General features: G+C 38.4%; 1 protein-coding gene across 3 annotated transcripts in view; it reads right to left on the minus strand.

Moving 5' to 3' along the window:
* Positions 1–19,291, minus strand: part of TLK2 (tousled like kinase 2) — a 118,591-nt gene that overhangs the window by 14,494 nt on the left and 84,806 nt on the right. For all 3 annotated transcript variants that reach the window (XM_038546953.1, XM_038546951.1, XM_038546950.1), the window contains 5 exons: positions 16,470–16,622; positions 12,639–12,705; positions 11,183–11,280; positions 9,500–9,581; positions 4,576–4,667 (listed from right to left, as the gene is read on the minus strand). In XM_038546953.1, the coding sequence (XP_038402881.1) occupies positions 4,576–4,667; positions 9,500–9,581; positions 11,183–11,280; positions 12,639–12,705; positions 16,470–16,622 (492 nt within the window). The remainder of the gene's footprint in view (positions 1–4,575; positions 4,668–9,499; positions 9,582–11,182; positions 11,281–12,638; positions 12,706–16,469; positions 16,623–19,291) is intronic.

Below are 19,291 nucleotides of genomic sequence, written 5' to 3' on the forward strand. Positions count from 1 at the left end.
CAACCTTTTACCAATCTCTTATCCCTTTCAAGTTTATTCTATCACAATCTCACCTGTTTGATATTAGTATCCAAATATCAAAGCTTTAAAAATTATAAAGATATCTTATTTTTCTCTTTCCTCAAAAGCTGATACTTCATATCTATAAATGTTTATATCCTGGGGCTACATGAAGGAGATCAATTTTGGCATGTAAACTCCTTGGTTAAAGGATTACAGATTATAAAAGCAATTAGCAGTGCTTTGTATTTGTTTTTAAATTCTCTTTACGAAAAGAATTTAAAAGGGTACCAGCATTACTTTCTTCTAAGAAAATGTGTAATTGATGAAAATTATGGAACCGGAGGTGCCTGGGTGGCTCAGTCCGTTAAGCATCTGACTCTTGATTTCGGCTGAGGTCATGATCTCAGGGTCCTGGGATCAAGCCCCTGCATTGGGCTCTGCACACAGTGGGGAGTTGGCTTGGTATTCTCTCCCTCTGCCCCTCCCCCTCAGTGCATGGGTACAAGCGTGCAGACAGTTGCTCTCTCAAATAAACAAATCTTAAAAAGAAAAAAATTATTGAATCCTAGTTTTCTTAGAATCAGAATTTACATATACTTAATATCCATTTTTTTAGTGCTTTTCCAATTTAAAACCATTTAAATTAGATTAGGAACAAAAACAAACTAATCTTAGGTATTCACTGAATTTTAAAAGCATTATCAAACAAGTTTATTCAACATAATTATCAATCATTTTAAAAGTATTTAGTTCTTATTTACAAGAAGAGCAACAGAAAATTTTTATCTTTTAAGTAAGCTAGTACCATTTAGTTTGGGGCATTTTCTTATAAGCCAACAGTAAGAAAAGAGAAACTTTCTAGAGTATGGTAAAGTAAAACTTAAGGTGATGTTTTCTGAAATTGGTGTATTCCAGTATGTCAAAAATACATAGGAAATACTCAACTAAAGAAAAGCTAAGGAAACAATCAGGGCAAGGAGGAGCGAGGAACAGGAATCTAAAAGTAATTAAACATGTTTTTCCCGAAAGGAAACTGGGTTTGACTAAGCTGATTTTTCAAGCTGCCACTTTTAGCAGTTTTTGCTTCTTCTGATATTTCATTTCATCATCTTTATCTCTTTCTCAAAAGACAAGACTTGCCAGCACTTAGGCAGAGCAGTGTCAAGACACTCACTACACTGGGGACCTGGAAACCTGGCCCTGAGTCCCCAGCTCTGTGCTGCCGCTTCTCTGGGCTTTCCAACTGCTGCCCAGGCCTGGAGGTTTCAAAGGACCCTTCTTGGAGACCCAGGCCTCTGGAGCCCTGTGTGGATGCTGAGCAAATGTAGCTGTGGCCCAATCCCTCACTCTACCTAAGCAGCATCATAGCTTTTCATGTATCAAGATTCCATGTAATACTTCATTCAGTATAATTAAGGTGATGCTGTTAACAATAAACAAGTTTAGAAAGCTAAGGACTAACTAGATAATCATTGAAATAATTTCTTATGCTAGCACACTAAAACTGTATAGTTCTCTGCCATTCTGTTTAAATTTTTTGATTTTGTCATACACTTCAGAGGAGACAATTTCTCTGTCAAGGTACAAAAAATAGAGGAAATTAAAGGAAGGGAAAAATTAAGAACCAAAGGAAGGATCATTCAAAGTCCTCATCAGCTAAGGGCATTTGCTGTGGTCACTGAAAGCGTTTCCTCAACATTATGTCAGGCTCTATGCCTGCTTCTCGTACTTCATTAAGCAAGCCAGTGGTTCTGCAACATCCCTCATGCGTTCAACTTTTAATTTCTCATCTAAGGGATTAATGCGCTACAAATAAATAAAACTTAATTAGAAACTGGAAGAAAGCTATCCACTAAAATGTCAGTCTTTTACTCTTTTGTAAGTGTATATATTTAGACTTCCAAAACGACTGTAACCTAAAAAATTAGGGGAGTATCACACATAAGAGTACACTAGTTACTAATTTGGATACAATTATTTCTGTGAACAGCTTCACATGAAATATTTCGTACTGTGGAGTTTTTAGTATGTTATTTGGGATAACAAAGAAAAGAAAAACTTTCCAGAGTATGGTAAAGTTTGGAAGAGTTAAAGAAATCTTGTAATACCTACTAATGCTTTAATAATGCAAAAATAAAACAATCAATTTGCTTTTTGTTTGTTTGTGGGAGAAGGACAGGGAAGGAGGTACAGAAGAGAACTCAAAATTAAACAACCTTTTGAGTTCTTCCTTCTTTTTTACCTAAATAAATGTCTTGATCCCAGATGGGATTGGGAAGTCACTCCCACGATAGGAAAAGCAATCAAAGCCTACTATGCAGAAGAATAGGAACATTTTACATTTTATAATGTTACCATAACACTAAAGTGTACCACTTTTTATTTAATACTGAATTTTTAAAGCACTCTGTAAAATCTGTTATGTGTTTGATATAAACCTTCTTTTAGTTCAAAGGAGTTGATGACATTTGGCTAATTCATTATCTACATAGCCTGTATTAATCAGTATGATTTCATACCAAGCAGTATCTTTCAAACAAGGTGGAAGTGCTAAAGAATTTCCCCTGGGCGTGAATGGAAGTCACAAGAACTCTACACACCCCTTCCTCCATGTGTTTGTCAGCTAGGAAATGGGCCCTGTTGAGATGGCTCCACAGAAGGTACTTGGGTGTCATGGTTCCCACCTCTGGTGAGGAAACAAAGGGGTGGGAAGGCACCCCTGCGAGCCTGGAGCTGGACCAGCAAAGAGCTCAGATATATGAGACAACCTCCTCCACTTACTTTACGACCCTGCCTGGTAGAGGAACATGAGATAATACTCAATCTCTACCCACTAGCATTTGAAACAGCCTGCCAAATGTGTCACAGAGGCACATAGTCCTGGTTTCAATCCCTTACTGTTGCAGAAAGCTAAGGCAAGTAGCACCCCACCTACAGATACCACAGTGTTCCTTACCAGTGTTCTCTTTAGGGCCAGCCTAAAAGCTGCACACTGAGACCAGGCAATGTATGTGTGTAAATCCCAGCAAAGGGAACCATTTTCTCAAGGTTGACCAAGGCTGGTACCTCATGAAGTCAAGTGGTTCAGAGTGGTCAATGCACACTAAGATACAGAACAGGCTCCAAGGACAGGTGAAGATCATTTTTAAAGAGAAGCATATACAGTTCCAACCCTCTTATGCACTCTGAGATATATATCAGGGACATTTCTCATTTATAACTGGTCAGAACAACATGTGGTTTCCTTCTCTGAAGCGCTCCTGGCATTCACTATGGCATGTCATTCGTCCCTGCACGCCAAGTGACTGGAATGTACTTATAATAATGGAACTGCTCCTCAGAAGCATCTGGACTGCAGCTGCCTGTCACGTAAGAGACACATGCAGGGTGCCATGCATAATGCACACATCATCCCTCTTTCTACCTCTGCTCAGTCCTATTCTCTTAATGCCCCCAGGAACCCTCACTTTTTCAGTGCTGAGTGCTACTGCCAATCTACATGGAATAAGAAGCGTTCCTGGACCTCTGAGAACTAACATCTATACAGTAAGAGCTGCCTTGGTCCCTGCCCCAAGAACCAGTCAGTGATGTAGAAATGAGATTTAGCAGCCAATTAAAAGGCTACTTCAAAGTCCACTGCTTTTTCCCTCCTCCAAAGGACTATTTGTAAGGAAAGAAAAAAAAAACAAACAACTGCTTTAATAGAAAGGGGCTGTCTTCTCCTTTCAGAGTTAGGGCAAGGCTAACTCAGTGCTTGTGCCTACAACAAGGAAACAAAACTAAGCCCAGGGTGGCAGGGGGAGAGGTCCCCTAAAAGCAAATTAATTATGCATGGCCTCCAAACCAAATGAGCCGTGAATTCCAATGTTCTGAAGCTTGGGGTGGAGTAAGGGAAATAAGCAAAACCTGACATTAGTGGATCAGAGAAATTCACACCTGTAGTACATGTAATAATCATTCATTCTAAAGAAGATGCCCCCCCACCCCCACCCCATGCGGAGGAGGACTGCCAGCAGCAGCCTTGAGAAGACAGGCAAGCACGGTAAGCAGGACACTGAACATGGAGAATTCTGAGAAGGGAAACTATGAGGGGGAGATGAGCCCAGCACTGAGGAGCTGAATGAGTCAAGTAAACACCATTGAGGCACCTCTAGTGACCCCCACTGTATCCTCCATGATGAAATGACTGAGATAGCAGAAGCCTCACCCAAAGCTCCCCAGGAGCCCCAGGGCACTACCATCTGCTTTCTACAGACAAGCAAGATGGTTTCTGAGGCTTTACTTGTTTATTGTAGCTAAGGTTAGATACATAATGGAAAGGGAGGTTAAAGAGTATGGGTTTTGGATTGAAGGAAGTCTAGGTTTAAATACTAGCTCAGCCATTTCTGAACTATTACTCAAATTCTGGAAGTTTCAGTTTGTTCATTGGTAAGATGGAACACTTACTCTCCTAGAATAGTTAGAGGAGTATGTGACACCACAACAGCAGTGCACATACCATGTTAACCTGGGGTTCACACCACAGCCACTACTCCTGAACTCTGACAAATCAGACATTCTGGCATCACTTACTTGTGGTAATTCTCCTTTTTCTCATCTCTCCAGTTTTTGTTTAACTGGTGAATTTTCACAGCTACGTATCTTTGTTCTGTTAGATCAAATGCCTACAAAGAAAAGAAATAAGTTATATTCTGGGTAAAAGCTAACAAGAATTACAGGCAAGTAATGCATTTGAAGCTTCTATTTAACACATGGATATACTCAAAACCTAAAATGCATTATTAAATACAAGCAGCCATGGATGACAACACATAACGTACTTGTTTCAGAGTTACAACCATCTTCTTAAAACTTGTGATCAGATCATTTAGAGTCTCCAGACGCACTGGCACCAAAGGGCTTAGGAAACAACCAGGCACACACCACAAACAGCAGGCCGGCCCGCGCCTCACCAGTCACTCCCAGACAGTTCTCTCTGTGGACACTGTCCGCCCTCTCTTTGACCCTGCTCCCCTGGGCTGTGTCTTACCCCTCTGCTGACATTGGGACTTGACAGGCTTCACTGGGGTGTCCTGCCACTTCTGAAATGCTGGGGACACAGACTACCTCCTCCTTGAGAAATAACCCTTCCAGATACATGTTTGTTGAGAAAATAACCTCGTAATTTGTTATATTGTGTTTATTAAAATACAAACAGAAACAGAGACAAAAACCAGTCCCACCCATATACATAAGATGGGTAAAATGAATAGCACTTTCTGATGCCAACAATGTCTGAAGTTGGTCACACCAGGTCACTTCTCTAGTACTGTCCAAAGAAAGGGATAGACTTTCTCCAAAGACCATCACAGCTGGAAAGTCCTCCATCAGCTAAGTAGTACTATACAGTGAAGGGAAGAAGGCAAACAGGTGGGTTTGTGAGGATGCTGGGTATAAATCACAATTTGGTAAAGTGAGGAGCATTTTAATATAATAGGAAATGTCTCTTATATAAAATAATTCATGGAGGAATTCCTTTGGAATGAATAGTTTTTCTTAGCTTTTAAAGTTCAGATGAGAAACTTAATACTAGAGTTCCAACATTATTACCACCCATCTGCCAGTTTCCACAAATGTATGAACAGATGAAGGTAACAGGCACAGGAAAAGTCCATGAATAGTGATGATTACTGTTCTATGGATCTTTTAAAATAAAAACTACCTCTAGGAGAACACTAAATGCAAGAGAGGGCTGCTTATAAAAGAAACTCCCAATTTATACTAAAATTAAACCAGTAGTTTTAAAAATACAAAACCACACAATTCAAACAGAATATCTTATTTCACAGAAATGGAAATTTCTGAACTCTATTTTCAGAGTGGACTCTGAAGTCCACCTGCAAACTTGTATAACATCATGGCTTTACAGCAAAGAACAATTTCAAGCCATTAAAAGCCAGATCAAATACCACCTGATTTATAAGAGCATAAGAACATTAATGACACTACAAGTGTCTTTTTTTCCACCCACCACACCATATTTCTGAATCCAAGACACTGGGATCCACCACTGATTAAAAGAAAGGCTTCTGGAGAGTGGAGAAGAGCAAAAGAAGAACTACGTGGAATGTACACATCATTGGATGAAGCATCTAAATTTTAGGAATATTAAAAGGTTTAAGGAACACACTAGGGAAAAAACAGGATAAAGAAATCACTAATGAGCAACTGGGAAGTACCAAGAATGAATTTTGATATTTTAAAAAAGTCGTCTCATTTCTGGGTTTATAGCCAAAAGAATGAAAAGCAAGGTCTTCAAGAGATATCTGCACACACATGTTCAAAGCAGTACTATTCATAAAAACCAGAAGAGGAAGCAACCCCAATGCCTACTGCCAGATGAATGGATAAAGAAAATGAAGTATGTGCATCAATGGAATATTATTCAGCCTTAAAAGAAGGAAATAAAAAGGGGGGGAGGGGAATCCTATCACAGGCTTCAACATGGATGAACGCTGAGAACATTTTGCTAAGTGAGCCAAGCCAGTCACCAAAAGACAAATATTGTGATTTTACCCATATAGCTATCTGAAAGTAGTCCAATTCATAGAAAGAGAAAGTACAACGGTGGTTAGCAGGGGCTGGGGGAGGGCAAGAGGAGAGTGGTTGATTAAATAGGTAAAGTTTTAGTTTTCTAAGATGAGAAAATTCTGGAGATCTGTTTTACAAACAACATAAACATGGCTAACACTACTGCACATTTAAAGATGGTTAATGTTGGTAAATTTTGTTTTTATCACAATTTCAAAAATTATCAAAAATAAAAAATTAAGTGTACGATTTAACAATGAAACCAAAACCAAAAAAGGTAAAAGGAAAGATGAAAGCAAAAGTGCAAAAGTTAATGGAAAAAAAAAACAACAACCCCTAAACGCAACCCTGGGCGCTTGGGTTGCTCAGTCAGTTGGGCATCTGTCTTCAGCTCGGCTCGTGGTCTCGGGGTCCTAGAATCCAGCAAAGCCCCTGTCTTTCCTGCCCCGTCCCCCACCACTTTGAGATCTCTGCTCAGCAAGGAGTCTGCTTTTCCCTCTCCCTCTCCCCCTCCGTTATACTCATTTCTCTCCCTCTCTCAAATAAACAAAAATCTTAAAAAACAAAACCCAAATCAAAGAGTAGACTAGATCAACAAAAAAAGGTGGACTCTTGGCAGGGGAAAAAACTATTGACTAAACCTCTCTGACCTATCGGTCAAGAGATGCAAAAATGGGCAGCCCGGGTGGCTCAGCTGTTTAGTGCTGCCTTCAGCCCAGGGCCTGATCCTGGAGACCCAGGATCGAGTCCCACATCACATCAGGCTCCCTGCATGAAGCCTGCTTCTCCCTCTGCCTGTGTCTCTGCCTCTCTCTCTGTGTATCTCATGAATAAATAAAATCTTAAAAAAAGAAAAAAAGATGCAAAAATGAATATTTCATTAAAAAAGAAAATAACTAAGGTATAGATGATATTTTTAAACCAAGGTGAGGGCAGCCCAGGTGGCTCAGCAGTTTAGTGCTGCCTTCAGCCCAGGCCTGATCCTGGGGGCCTGGGATCGAGTCCTGCGTCAGGCTCCGTGCATGGAGCCTGCTTCTCTCTCTGCCTGTGTCTCTGCCTCTCTCTCTGTCTGTCTTTCATGAATAAATATAATCTTTAAACAAACAAACCAAGGTGAAACAGAAGATTTTCCAGAAAAATTAATCAAAAGTGACTTTAAGAAGGGGAAGAAAATATGAATAAATCAGTATTTGTAGAAGGAATTGAAAAGGTAGTCAAAAAGTTTTCCTTGGGGTGCCTGGGTGGCTCAGTCAGTTAAGCAGCTGCCTTTGGCTCAGGTCGTGATCTCAGGGTCCTAGGATGAAGCCCTGCATCCAGTTCCCCGCTCAGCGTAGAGCCTGCTTCTCCCTCTCCCTCTGCTGCTCTCCTTGCTTATGCTCTCTGTCAAATAATAAATAAAATCTTTAACTTTCAAGGAACCAACAATTCCTATGCAATGCATTCCAGGGCATAGGAAAAAAAAATAGGCACAACTTATTCTGGATAAGTAGGACACAGAAGCTAGACAATGCTGCCTGCACATAAAAGACAACTATGGGCCAGTCCCACTTACAAACATAGATAACAAAATATGATATATTAGAAAATCAAGCCCAATAGTACACTAAAAATAATATTCTAGTTCCGGAAGTGGATAGTGACAGTAGTCGTACAGCATTATGAATATACTTAATGCAAGTGAACTGTACACTTGAAATGGTGAAAATGGTAAATTTTTATGTATATATCACCACAGTAAAATATTAACACTAAAAAAAGGAAAACTGTTCAATCAGTATGTTGTACACCATAAACTAATATAACATTGTGTGCCAACTACAATTAACACACACACACACACACACACACAGGTACTAGTCGTTTTGGAAAATATATTTTTTATAACAATAAAAAGTGGGGGATAGAACTAGTTTATAGGGATCCCTGGGTGGCGCAGCGGTTTGGCGCCTGCCTTTGGCCCAGGGCGCGATCCTGGAGACCCGGGATCGAATCCCACATCAGGCTCCCGGTGCATGGAGCCTGCTTCTCCCTCTGCCCATGTCTCTGCCTCTCTCTCTCTCTCTCTCTGTGACTATCATAAATAAATAAATAAATAAATTAAAAAAAAAAAAAAAAAAGAACTAGTTTATACTGTTTGTACCTGAAATGAAAACTAATTATTTTGTTCAGAAGATTTCCCATATATAAATCCATAGGGCCCAACATAAATCCTAGCAGTGAAGGCTGCAGTTCAGGAAGAGACTAAGCAGGGCCAAATAGTAAAGACTATTTAATAAATGGATTCTGCATGTAAAAGCCCGGTGCCAGAAACAGCTAGGAAGAAACTTAAGGAGGCAGTGACTAGTGAACATGTTATTGGATCTGCAGCTATCCTGAAAATAAGCTGAATTTCTCATTTAGCACAAACCAACTGGAATGGAGGCACAGCAGCCTGAACTCACTGGCCTAGCTGAGGCCGGGATGCTCCTTCAGAATGCCAGAGCTACTAAACACTCAGGGCTTAGAAGAGGAGGACATTTTAAAAACAAAAACCAGGTTTTCAAGTAAGAATGAACTTTAACACATCTATTTTGTTAAAAAATAAAACTGTAAGAATAAAAGTAACATATACTTATTTCTAACAAATGTGAGGTAGGAAATGTAAAACCAGAATAAAAATCATCACAGTTTACCCAGAAATGAGTGTTTTCCTTTCTGGTTTTTTTTTTTTTTTTTTCAAACTTGAGAACAGTGCAAAAACACTGTATCCTGCCTTAGTCACTGAAGTTTACTGGAAGCAGTTCTCCCTAAGATACAGGTTCTTAAAGTTTTTGAACTTCAACGAACAGGTATCAACCCACAATTATCACTATTTTTAATACTCTTTCAAGTTGATAATAACCAATAATTTAATCCTTAGTCTCTGTACCCAGTTTCTTACACTTACCTTGTAAACTTCACTGAAACCTCCTCTACCCAAAAGATGTAATAACAAATATCTGTCATTTAGCGTTGGATGATCTTTAAATCTGTGGAAACAGAGAATACAGAACATCCTGAGTTTAAGGACCACATAATCTCCACACTGGCAAAATTCTCAGAGTATCTTACATGCTCTACACATGATTACAGCTGCTGCTGACAGTCTGGCAACAACACCAATATAGCTAGTTGTGAACATGAAGTAAGTTATATAGTTCAAAGAGACCACACAATTACAACACACAGCACTAGCTCTAGAGCCATTAGGCATAGGTGCTAGGCTCAGCGCAATGACACCTGGACCTGTGACCTTTGTTGACCTTCCTCCCTTTCTTAAAGGTGGTTGTGCAACTACCATCACCATCCACTTGCTATAAGGTACAGACTACACCAGATCAGGGATTTTCAAACTGTACTACCTACTTAGTTCTTCCAAAGTATTCAAGAGCCACATGTTCCCACTACTCCAAAACTAATACAATAAAATGTAAAGATATTTTACACGAACTTAAAAATTATCAAGTCACATGTTCTCTGTTCATTCATTTTCTCTAAGACAGTTTTACAATATAACTGTTTTCCCCACAGAAGATTCCACCTCATGCTTTCTAACAGTAAGACAAAGAAGGGATGCTGGCAAAAATAACTTCACAAATATTTCTACCTAATTCCTAATCTTAAATAGCTCGACTGTTACTCCTGAAATAATTCTGAGACAGTGACATGCCTACAGAGAGGTGACATGACTGTGGCAGTTAGCTCCTTGTTCAGTCACAGAGTTATAGATCCCCAGTTGGGCTGACTGAATTTCACTGGGCTACCATAAAGATGATATAACAGCATCAGGGCACGTGGCACTGTGCCACCCCCCCCACCCCCCCAGCCACCACCACCTCTGCCGCCATACAGCCATAAAGTACTCAGTCATGGTAACTGCTGCCGCTTCACAGAAAGAAAAGTCCATGGCTCACACTGGCCAAACAAAATTACTCAAGCTACAGCTATGTCCAAGAAAATCACATTTTGGAGTCAGAAAAACATGAATAAGAATAGATTATGGACTGAAACTACTTCCCACTTTAATCTACTTTTCAGTTGCAATCCTTTAAATAACTTATAAACAAAGGTGGGCATTCATCTACAACTAATGCACTGAACTTACGAGTCTCTTGTTTAAAATCTCAACACACAAATTGGCCCTTAAAGGTCATTCCAAAACTGGTGCCATCTCAACCAAGTAACTTTCCATGACACCATATGGTCACCCATGCTTCCATTTAGCAAGGCTCTGCAGCAATCTGAATATACATGTATCCCAACCACTAAGAACTGCAAAGCTGTATTGTTTTAGTGACCTCTACCTGTGTAAAAATGCTATAATATGTATACAGATATTTAACATATAAATCTAACATATATGTGTGTGTGTGTAAAAAAAGAAATTTATTTATTTATTTATTTATTTAAACAAAAGCAAATCATAGCTGTGTTATGTTCACAAACTTGTATTATACCTTGCAATACAGCTAAATACACCATGGAATTATTTACCCAATTTATATTAAGCAGAAACATCATTTTAGACCATTCAATTCAAGTCAGAAAGTGTTCAGCAATCTCCAACCCAACATACCCCCAAGTTGCTTACTGTGAATTATCTTCATTATGTATCCTTTTTAGTTCCCTGATATGTAGATTTCTAACCCTTTCTAGCCTTTCCAGCTCTGCCTGGATCTCTGCTTCCTCCTACAGTGAAAAGGAAAGAAATAGCTCAGAACACAGGACACTGCCTTTTCAGAATCTCATTTCAAAAACAGTAGACGTTTCTCTTTTCAAAAACTAAAGTAAATGTTTCTTTTCCACTGAAAAAGATTTAAGAACTAGAATTTTGATCATAAAAAATAAACCCACAGTATTTACTAAAATTCAAACCAACCAAATGAATACAAGAAAGAAAAAAAGCCCTCTGCTCCCATGCCGCCTCCTCTCCATCATACCCCTAGATGGAACTGCTGATAAGTGTCTCGTGTAAATTTCCAGAAATGTTCTCTGTATTTACATATAGGCACACAATTTTTTTTTTTTAAATACAAAAACCAGAGACTATCTGGTTCTGCTCGGTAAGTACAGATTATACTTGGTGCCTTAAATTCCACTGATTTAACAAGATCTGAGCACCCAGTGGGGGAAAACACATACACCAACAGCAGTTTATTAGATGCTTATTGACCATCATTACCATAAGTAGCACCTACCAAAAAAGTATGGGCTGCTAAATTTAGGAGATAAGCAATCTACATCCAAGATGCCTCTGTGAACATTGCCAATAACAAGTTTTAAGTAGGTGCCTTCATGTTACAATATGGCTGATACAAAACCACCTCAGCCAGTTTAGGCAAGAGATAAGAGCTACTATGTGATTTAAAATATCCTAAGTGTCGTCATATCAAATCTGAACCACCTGCTCATATTGTGTATTTTTTACTATAAGGATAACTACTTATGAAGCTTTATAAGATATATAGAATTATCCACTGGCGCATCATTGGTTGAAAAAGTACTTTCATTGGGTGGCTGGAGTTGATTCAAAAATTTAAAAATACGGGGATGCCTGGGTGGCTTAGCAGTTGAGCTCCTGCCTTTGGCCCCAGGGTGTGATCCTGGAGTCCCGGGATCAAGTCCCACATTGGGCTCCCTGCATGGAGCCTGCTTCTCCCTCTGCCTATGTCTCTGGCCCTCCCTTCTCATGAATAAATAAAATCTTAAAAAAATATATAGAAATACAAGAAAGGAGGGGTACCCAGGTGACTCAGCTGGTTGTGCATCTAACTCTTTATTTTGGCTCAGGTCATGATCTCAGGATCCCAAAACTGAGCTGTGAGTCGGGCTCTAAGCTCAGTGGGGAGTCTGCTTTAGACTCTCTCCCCCGCCCCACTCCCACTTGCTTTCTCTCTAAAACAAACAAATAAATAAAATCTTTAAAAAAAATACAAAATGCAATAGCTTAACTACTGAAGATTTCTACTCAAATGTGTCAAACTATGACATTTGCTTCAATACCACATGTAAACTCACTTCTCCAGACATATTTTTATTACACTTACCTTTTTAAGATGACCTAATCTGAGTTTGAAAATTTCTTCTTGTTCATGGTATTCTGCTAATGTTAACCTGGAAAATAATGGCAGAAATCCCAGTAAATTATTTGAAATTGTAGTGTGCCTATTAAGAGAAATGACAAAGCATGTCATATGATATATTCAGTCTCTCTGTTAAAATAAAAGATTATCTAGAAGTCCTCTAACAAGAGAAAACTTTTGTGATTTCTCAGATGTGACATGAAGAAAGGTCTGCAGAGCCAGAAGACTAATTTGTAAAAAATGAGAAAAGAAGTCAGCTATATTTTTACATTATTTATGAAATGAGCTTTGTCCATACAATTTCAGATGAAAATTCATTGGGAGAGGTAGCCAAAATTATATGCCTAAGTTTTTTTTGAGGGGAAAATATTAAGCCGATGGATTTGATTATTTCTGATAACTCTTAGACCTTTCTACTATAATAACAAGGAGAAGAACAACACAGTAGAAGAGTCCAGGATTTGGAGTCTGAAGTCTAGAGTTCAAATTGCAACTCAGGCCATGTGACCTTGGACAAAGCAACTTTAACTTAAATCTTAGTTTCTTAAACATTTAGCAAGTAATAACCCCCCACCTAACAAAGCTGCTGTGCCTATTAAATGAAAATGTGAAATAATCCATATTGTATAGTTTCTTTTTAAAAAAAATTATTTATTCATGAGAGACACAGAGAGAGAGGCAGAGACATAGGCAGAGGGAGAAGCAGGCTCCATGCAGGGAGCCCGATGTAGGACTCGATCCCAGAACTCTGGGATCATGACCTGAGCCAAAGGGAGACACCCAACCACTGAGCCACCCAGATGTCCCAATAAATAAAATCTTAAAAAAAAAAAAAAAAAGAAAGGAATGAGCATTTAAGAAGTGACAGCTTACTCTTCTATCTTCACTTTCTTCATACTCTAGAAGCACACACATATACTTCAAAGTTTCAGGTGTCACTGTTTAGATATATTCTAAATAGCTGAAGGAAGAAATAGCTATCCTATCAACCAGGCAGGGCTACAAAATAGCCTTTGAGATCTGACTAAAATAAAATAAAAAGAATAGCAAGAAGAAATGTATCCACTAGGGCTGTTACGCTTGTCTCTTCACTGTGCAGAAATACTAAAATCCATTATTCTGTATCACACCAGTTAAAAAAGGAGAAATGAAAAATCATAGCTAGGGACTCTCCTTGCCTGAAATAGGTTCAATACCAGGATGGATAATGTGACTCACACTAAGGCTCCAGAGGAATGTTTTTGGCTTCTGGCCAAAGGAATGAGCCAAGTCACAGATACTCTAATTAAAAACTGGACTGAAAACCTTCCAGCCTGGATTTTACACAGGACTCCAGATGGCAACTGCTTACTGACACACTACTGGCCTGGACTGAATTCTAATTATTGTTCTATGGCAAGGAAACAGCCTATGCCTTCTATTACTCCTAAGCCAATGGTCTTATGATAATTTTCAAGTAATAATGGAGGGAGAGTCTCTCCACAAAATAAATATGGGAGTGGTAGCAAAAGAAGACAATGATCAGATTACTGTGTATAACATTTGCCCAGAAAAATTTAAAATCTGGGCTCCTACTTGGACTTTCTGAAAGGAAAGACTTTAAATTTAGAATCTAGTTTTAAAATATTTATTTGTAAGAATGAACATGTTTCCCAAGCTTATGCACTGTGCGTATTCTTATCACTATACTCAATGTAATTATTAGTTAATTACAATGTAATTATTAGTTAATTATTAATCTGTTCATTTCTCCTAAATAAACCATTAGCTCCTAAGACTGGGGCTATATTCTTAGCTCTGTATCCCCAGTGTCCAGAACAGGGCCAACTGTATAATAAGCATTTAACACAGATTTACAAAATGAGTGGCAAGGTAAAGGCTCCCCAACACATCAGGTATATATGGAGTGAGGACTGGTGTAAGCTATCTTTCTCACTGGAATGGGATATCATGGTCTTTTAAAAATAGTGTAATACAAGTATTATTATACTTGAGATGGATTATGTTAATATGTTTTTAAGAACTGATATGAAAACATAAAGGCAAAAGACATTCTTCAATAAATCATACAATATCATTATTATCTTTTATTTGTGTCTATCTTTGGATCTGAAACTTATTTTCAAAGAATCCCATAATGACAGCTGTACCAAATTTCTTTTTCCCTTGAAAAACCAATTCACCCACTACAGATACACTGATTACAATACCAATAACTGTCTCTATGAAAAATGTATTTAAAATTTCAAGTATCTGAGCGCCTGGGTGGCTCAGTGATTGAGTGTCTGCCTTTGGCTCAAGGTATGATCCTGGGTCCTGGAATTGAGTCCCACATCGGGCTCCCTGCGTGGAGCCTGCTTCTCCCTCTGCCTCTTTTTCTGTGTTTCTCATGGATAAATAGATAAAAATCTTTAAAACATAAAATTTCAAGCATCCAATTGAGAAATCAACTTCATGGCCACCATCAACTCTTCAGAAACTGCCTATACTATCTGTACATCTTTTTCCCCTTTTTTTATTTGAAAGTTTCTTGAAGACAGAGGTGCTGACTTAAATTTGTCTTTGGGGTATGTATGAGGAATATTTTAAGTAGGTGAGTAATATATAGGTTATTTCCCATGTCAATTTTGTTTTGGAGTTCCTGCTTAGTTGGCAAACTATAGCCCATAAGCAAGTCAGCTCACTCTATTTTTGTAAATAAAGTTTCATTGGAACACAGCCATACCCATTCATTTATGTATTGCCTGTGGCTGCTTTCAGGCTACAACAGATGAGCTGAGTAGCTGCAATAGAGACCTTCTAGCCTACAAAGCATGAAATATTTACCATTATTGAAAAATCTTGTCAACAACTGTCCTAGAAGAAGATTCTCTTAGCGGAGTGGATTATCAAGAATGTGATAATCAATTAGGGAAATATGACACATGGCAAGGATAAAAAAGACAGCATCTATACTAAGGATCTTCTACCCCTCACATTCATGCAGACTAACTGCTGATTGGCAGTGGAAAAGACGACTACACTGTCACTGAAGATACTGGTGTTTTCCTTAGGTCCACGGAAGAGGAAAAAATGGTGATGTCAAGATTTGGCTTATTGGGAAAATACTCTTTTCTAAAAATAATATATTTTTTTCTTAGCTTACTCCTAAAATTTGAGACTGTTAACTAAGTGCTGTTTAGACCATAAAGAGCATTCTTCAGCTGTGCATTCTTTAGTTCAAAATAGTAGCTGGGGGCAGCCCTGGTGGCTTAGTGGTTTAGGGCCGCCTTCGGCCTAGGGCCTGATCCTGGAGACCCAGGATCGAGTCCCACATCAGGCTCCCTGCATGGAGCCTGCTTCTCCCCCTGCCTGTGTCTCGGTCTCTCTCTCTCTCTCTGTCTCTCATGAATAAATAAATAAAATCTTAAAAAACAAAAACAAAACAAATAGTGGCTGGGTAATACCCATAAGATGATACTGAGGTACCATAACCCAGATCCACACATAAGCAACTATACAATTTGACGATCACAATGACATCACATTTGTTACAAGGGTGGCCAAAGACCATGACGCCAAGTTAAGAGACATTATTTCTCCCACTTATTCAAAAATACCTGAGATCAGGACTAAGAAAATGAATTTTACAAGGTTTTAATATATGTTGTGAGTAAATCCATAAATGTAACTAAAAAGAAGGCTAATGCTCTAGAAATCCGCATAATTTATCATTTTGTCCAGTGGCACTCAACAGGACATGAGTATTTTGGGGAGAGTATAGTTTCTCACAATTCACATTAATAAAGAACATACGTTTCATTTTCAGCTCCATTGGTCTTGCTTTTCCGCTGTTTCTGCTCATTGGTTGCTGGAGGGGCCTGTCCCATGGCAGGAGGTTTCCGCTTTGCTAACATTTTCCGTTGTCTTTCTATCTCTTCCCTCTGTGAATTTATCCTTTCCTGTTGCCTAGAGATAGAAAAGATGTGGCACAGAAGGTGATAAAAAAATTGTAACATGGCTGTAGAATAAATATCTTGGTATGTATATATGTGATAGGCTTCAGAAAAAATAAGCCCTTTCAATCAATAAAGATTTGATTTTAACTTCAGGTTAGAAGAGCCAAATAACTGATGACAGAAAGAAGTTTTGGAATGAGTCTGTGCTTTAAGACGGTAGTTATAATTTTTCTCAGACCAGGAAAGCAGGCAGGAACAATATCCAATTTCCACTGCAACCTTATTTTCTGACTCAGGAAGAATTTTCTGATTTCTTTTTAACAGTTAAGAAAACAACTCTTGGTATGACCCCACTAAAAACCTGTTATTTCTATAAGAAAATTACAAAAGGTTCCAAGCGCCTTTTAATTTTTTATTTGGATTAAAGTCTCCTCAAATTTTATCTAAAAGCATAGCTAATATGAAGGATGCTAAACAAAGTAAAAAAAGATTTTCTTTTTAGAGCTATCGTTCATTTTACTCTAAGTGAGCCATTACCACCCCCACAGTCATTCCCACTCACTGATATGGTCAAACTTAAACTAAGTTTTTCAAAAATAAGTACTCTCAGAGAAAGCACAGTAAGGCCTTGCAACTCATAAAAACTCCTTAGAGAATGGGGCAAAATGAATTCGTAAAAAACATCTACAAAGATTCTTCAGATATCTAACATCATCACCATTAATGGATGTCCTAATAAGAAGTCAGAATTTTCTAAAATAAACCCATTTGCGGGCAGACCGGGTGGCTCAATGGTTTAGCGCCGCGTTCAGCCCAGGGCCTGATCCTGGAGACCTGGGATCGAGTCCCACATCGGGCTCCCTGCATGGAGCCTGCTTCTCTCTCTGCCTGTGTCTCTGCTGCGCACCCCCCCCCCCCCCCCGTGTCTCTCATGAATAAATAAAATCTTAAAAAAATAAAAATAAATTTAAAAAACCCATTTGCAAATTAGGAGTCAGTAAAAATAGCAATACTAGAAAACCACTTTGTCTCATATATGCCTAACAGATACTAAAAAGTCTGGAGACCTGGCATATTAAAAATATACCAAGATTTGGGATTAACCATTTTAAAATAAAATAAAATATTAAAATCTTTAAATCACCTACCCTAGTTGAAAATCAAATGCTAACTCCTCCTTCTCTCTCTACCCTGCTTCCTCCCACCTCCTTTTCTTGATCCCACCTTCATTTCTACAGAATGACGGAATCTAAGTTTTTAACCGATTTTCAAATGAAGTCTATTCAACCTTCTTCAGAACCTCAACATTGTAGTAGTCAATCTCTAGTCAATCCCTATACACAGTGTATTTTTTCTCGGAAGAATAACAACCAGAAAAACAAGACTGTATTCCAGGGTAGATACCTACAATTCATACTCCTATAGCTAGAGGGACAATACTGTAAGCAAGATTAACCTAATCAAAGCATTGTAAATAAATATTCATCTAATAATACAATTCCTCTGGCTTCAGGATGAGCTGATTACTAAATAGATGTCAATTTAACAGCAAAATGGAAACCATAGAGTTTTGTTTGTCTGAAAAAAACTTTTTAGGGCAGCCCCAGTGGCGCAGCGGTTTAGCGCCACCTGCAGCCCAGGGCGTGATCCTGGAGACCCGGGATCGAGTCCCACGTCAGGCTCCCAGCACGGAGCCCGCTTCTCCCTCTGCCTGTGTCTCTGCCTCTGTGTGTGTGTGTGTGTCTCTATGAATAAATAAATAAAGTCCTTAAAAAAAAAAAAACTTTTTAAAACTATCATTAAAGATGTGCCTCCCCACCAAAATACATGTATACGGCTTGAAAGACTTCTAGATTGAGACTAGAATCCGTAGGTAAAATCACAATCTTTCCTCTGATTCATGTCTTCCAGAAAACACTGTCTCAGAATAGCCTCTCAAGGAGTTTCTCAATCAAAACATTGGTAAAATATCTTTAGCTCCTTTTCTATCCTTTCATGGACCATGAATGCAAGGCACAGTATACTCTCTAGAGATGATTATATAGTATATAGTTTAAACTATAAACTAAAGAGGGCAAGTGGAGTGCCACAGTGTCTTATCTTTGAAAACGAGCTGCTCTGGAAGATTGAGATTTTCAGCAATCATCTTTATTAAACATAAAATAAAACTAATTTTCTATTAGTTTCCAGTAAGAATCCAAAAAATTTGGTCTCCAGAGATTCATCAAGAAAGAGGCCCCACAGCCATCATATGTGTAATGCATAAATACAGCGTACAATGATGCCAAAACTTGGGGAAATTTTAAACTGCATATTCTGAGAACAAGAACACTTTCTTGAACGTGAAAATGCAGAGATCACAATTATATACAATATAGTAACAATTCCTATATTAATTCTTGATATTCTTAAAATGATTTAGCTATTTATACTTACAAATAAAAATCACCTAAAGACAGTCCTATCAGTGATACTTCATTTACATTTATTTTGGGAGTAGAATCTGGAATTATGTCAGTAAACTGTAACTCATCTTAGAAAAGAACCATGTCTATCAAGCCTTATACCTCTAATACATGACAGTTGCTTTTTAGAGTTGATCCTTAAATACTTCTTGCATTGTATCAATTTTAGAGAATAATGGCCATTCATCACCCATAGAAAGAGTATTTCCACTAT

The sequence above is a fragment of the Canis lupus genome, chromosome 9 (assembly GCF_011100685.1).
Source record: "Canis lupus familiaris isolate Mischka breed German Shepherd chromosome 9, alternate assembly UU_Cfam_GSD_1.0, whole genome shotgun sequence".
Classification (NCBI taxonomy): Eukaryota; Metazoa; Chordata; class Mammalia; order Carnivora; family Canidae; genus Canis; species Canis lupus.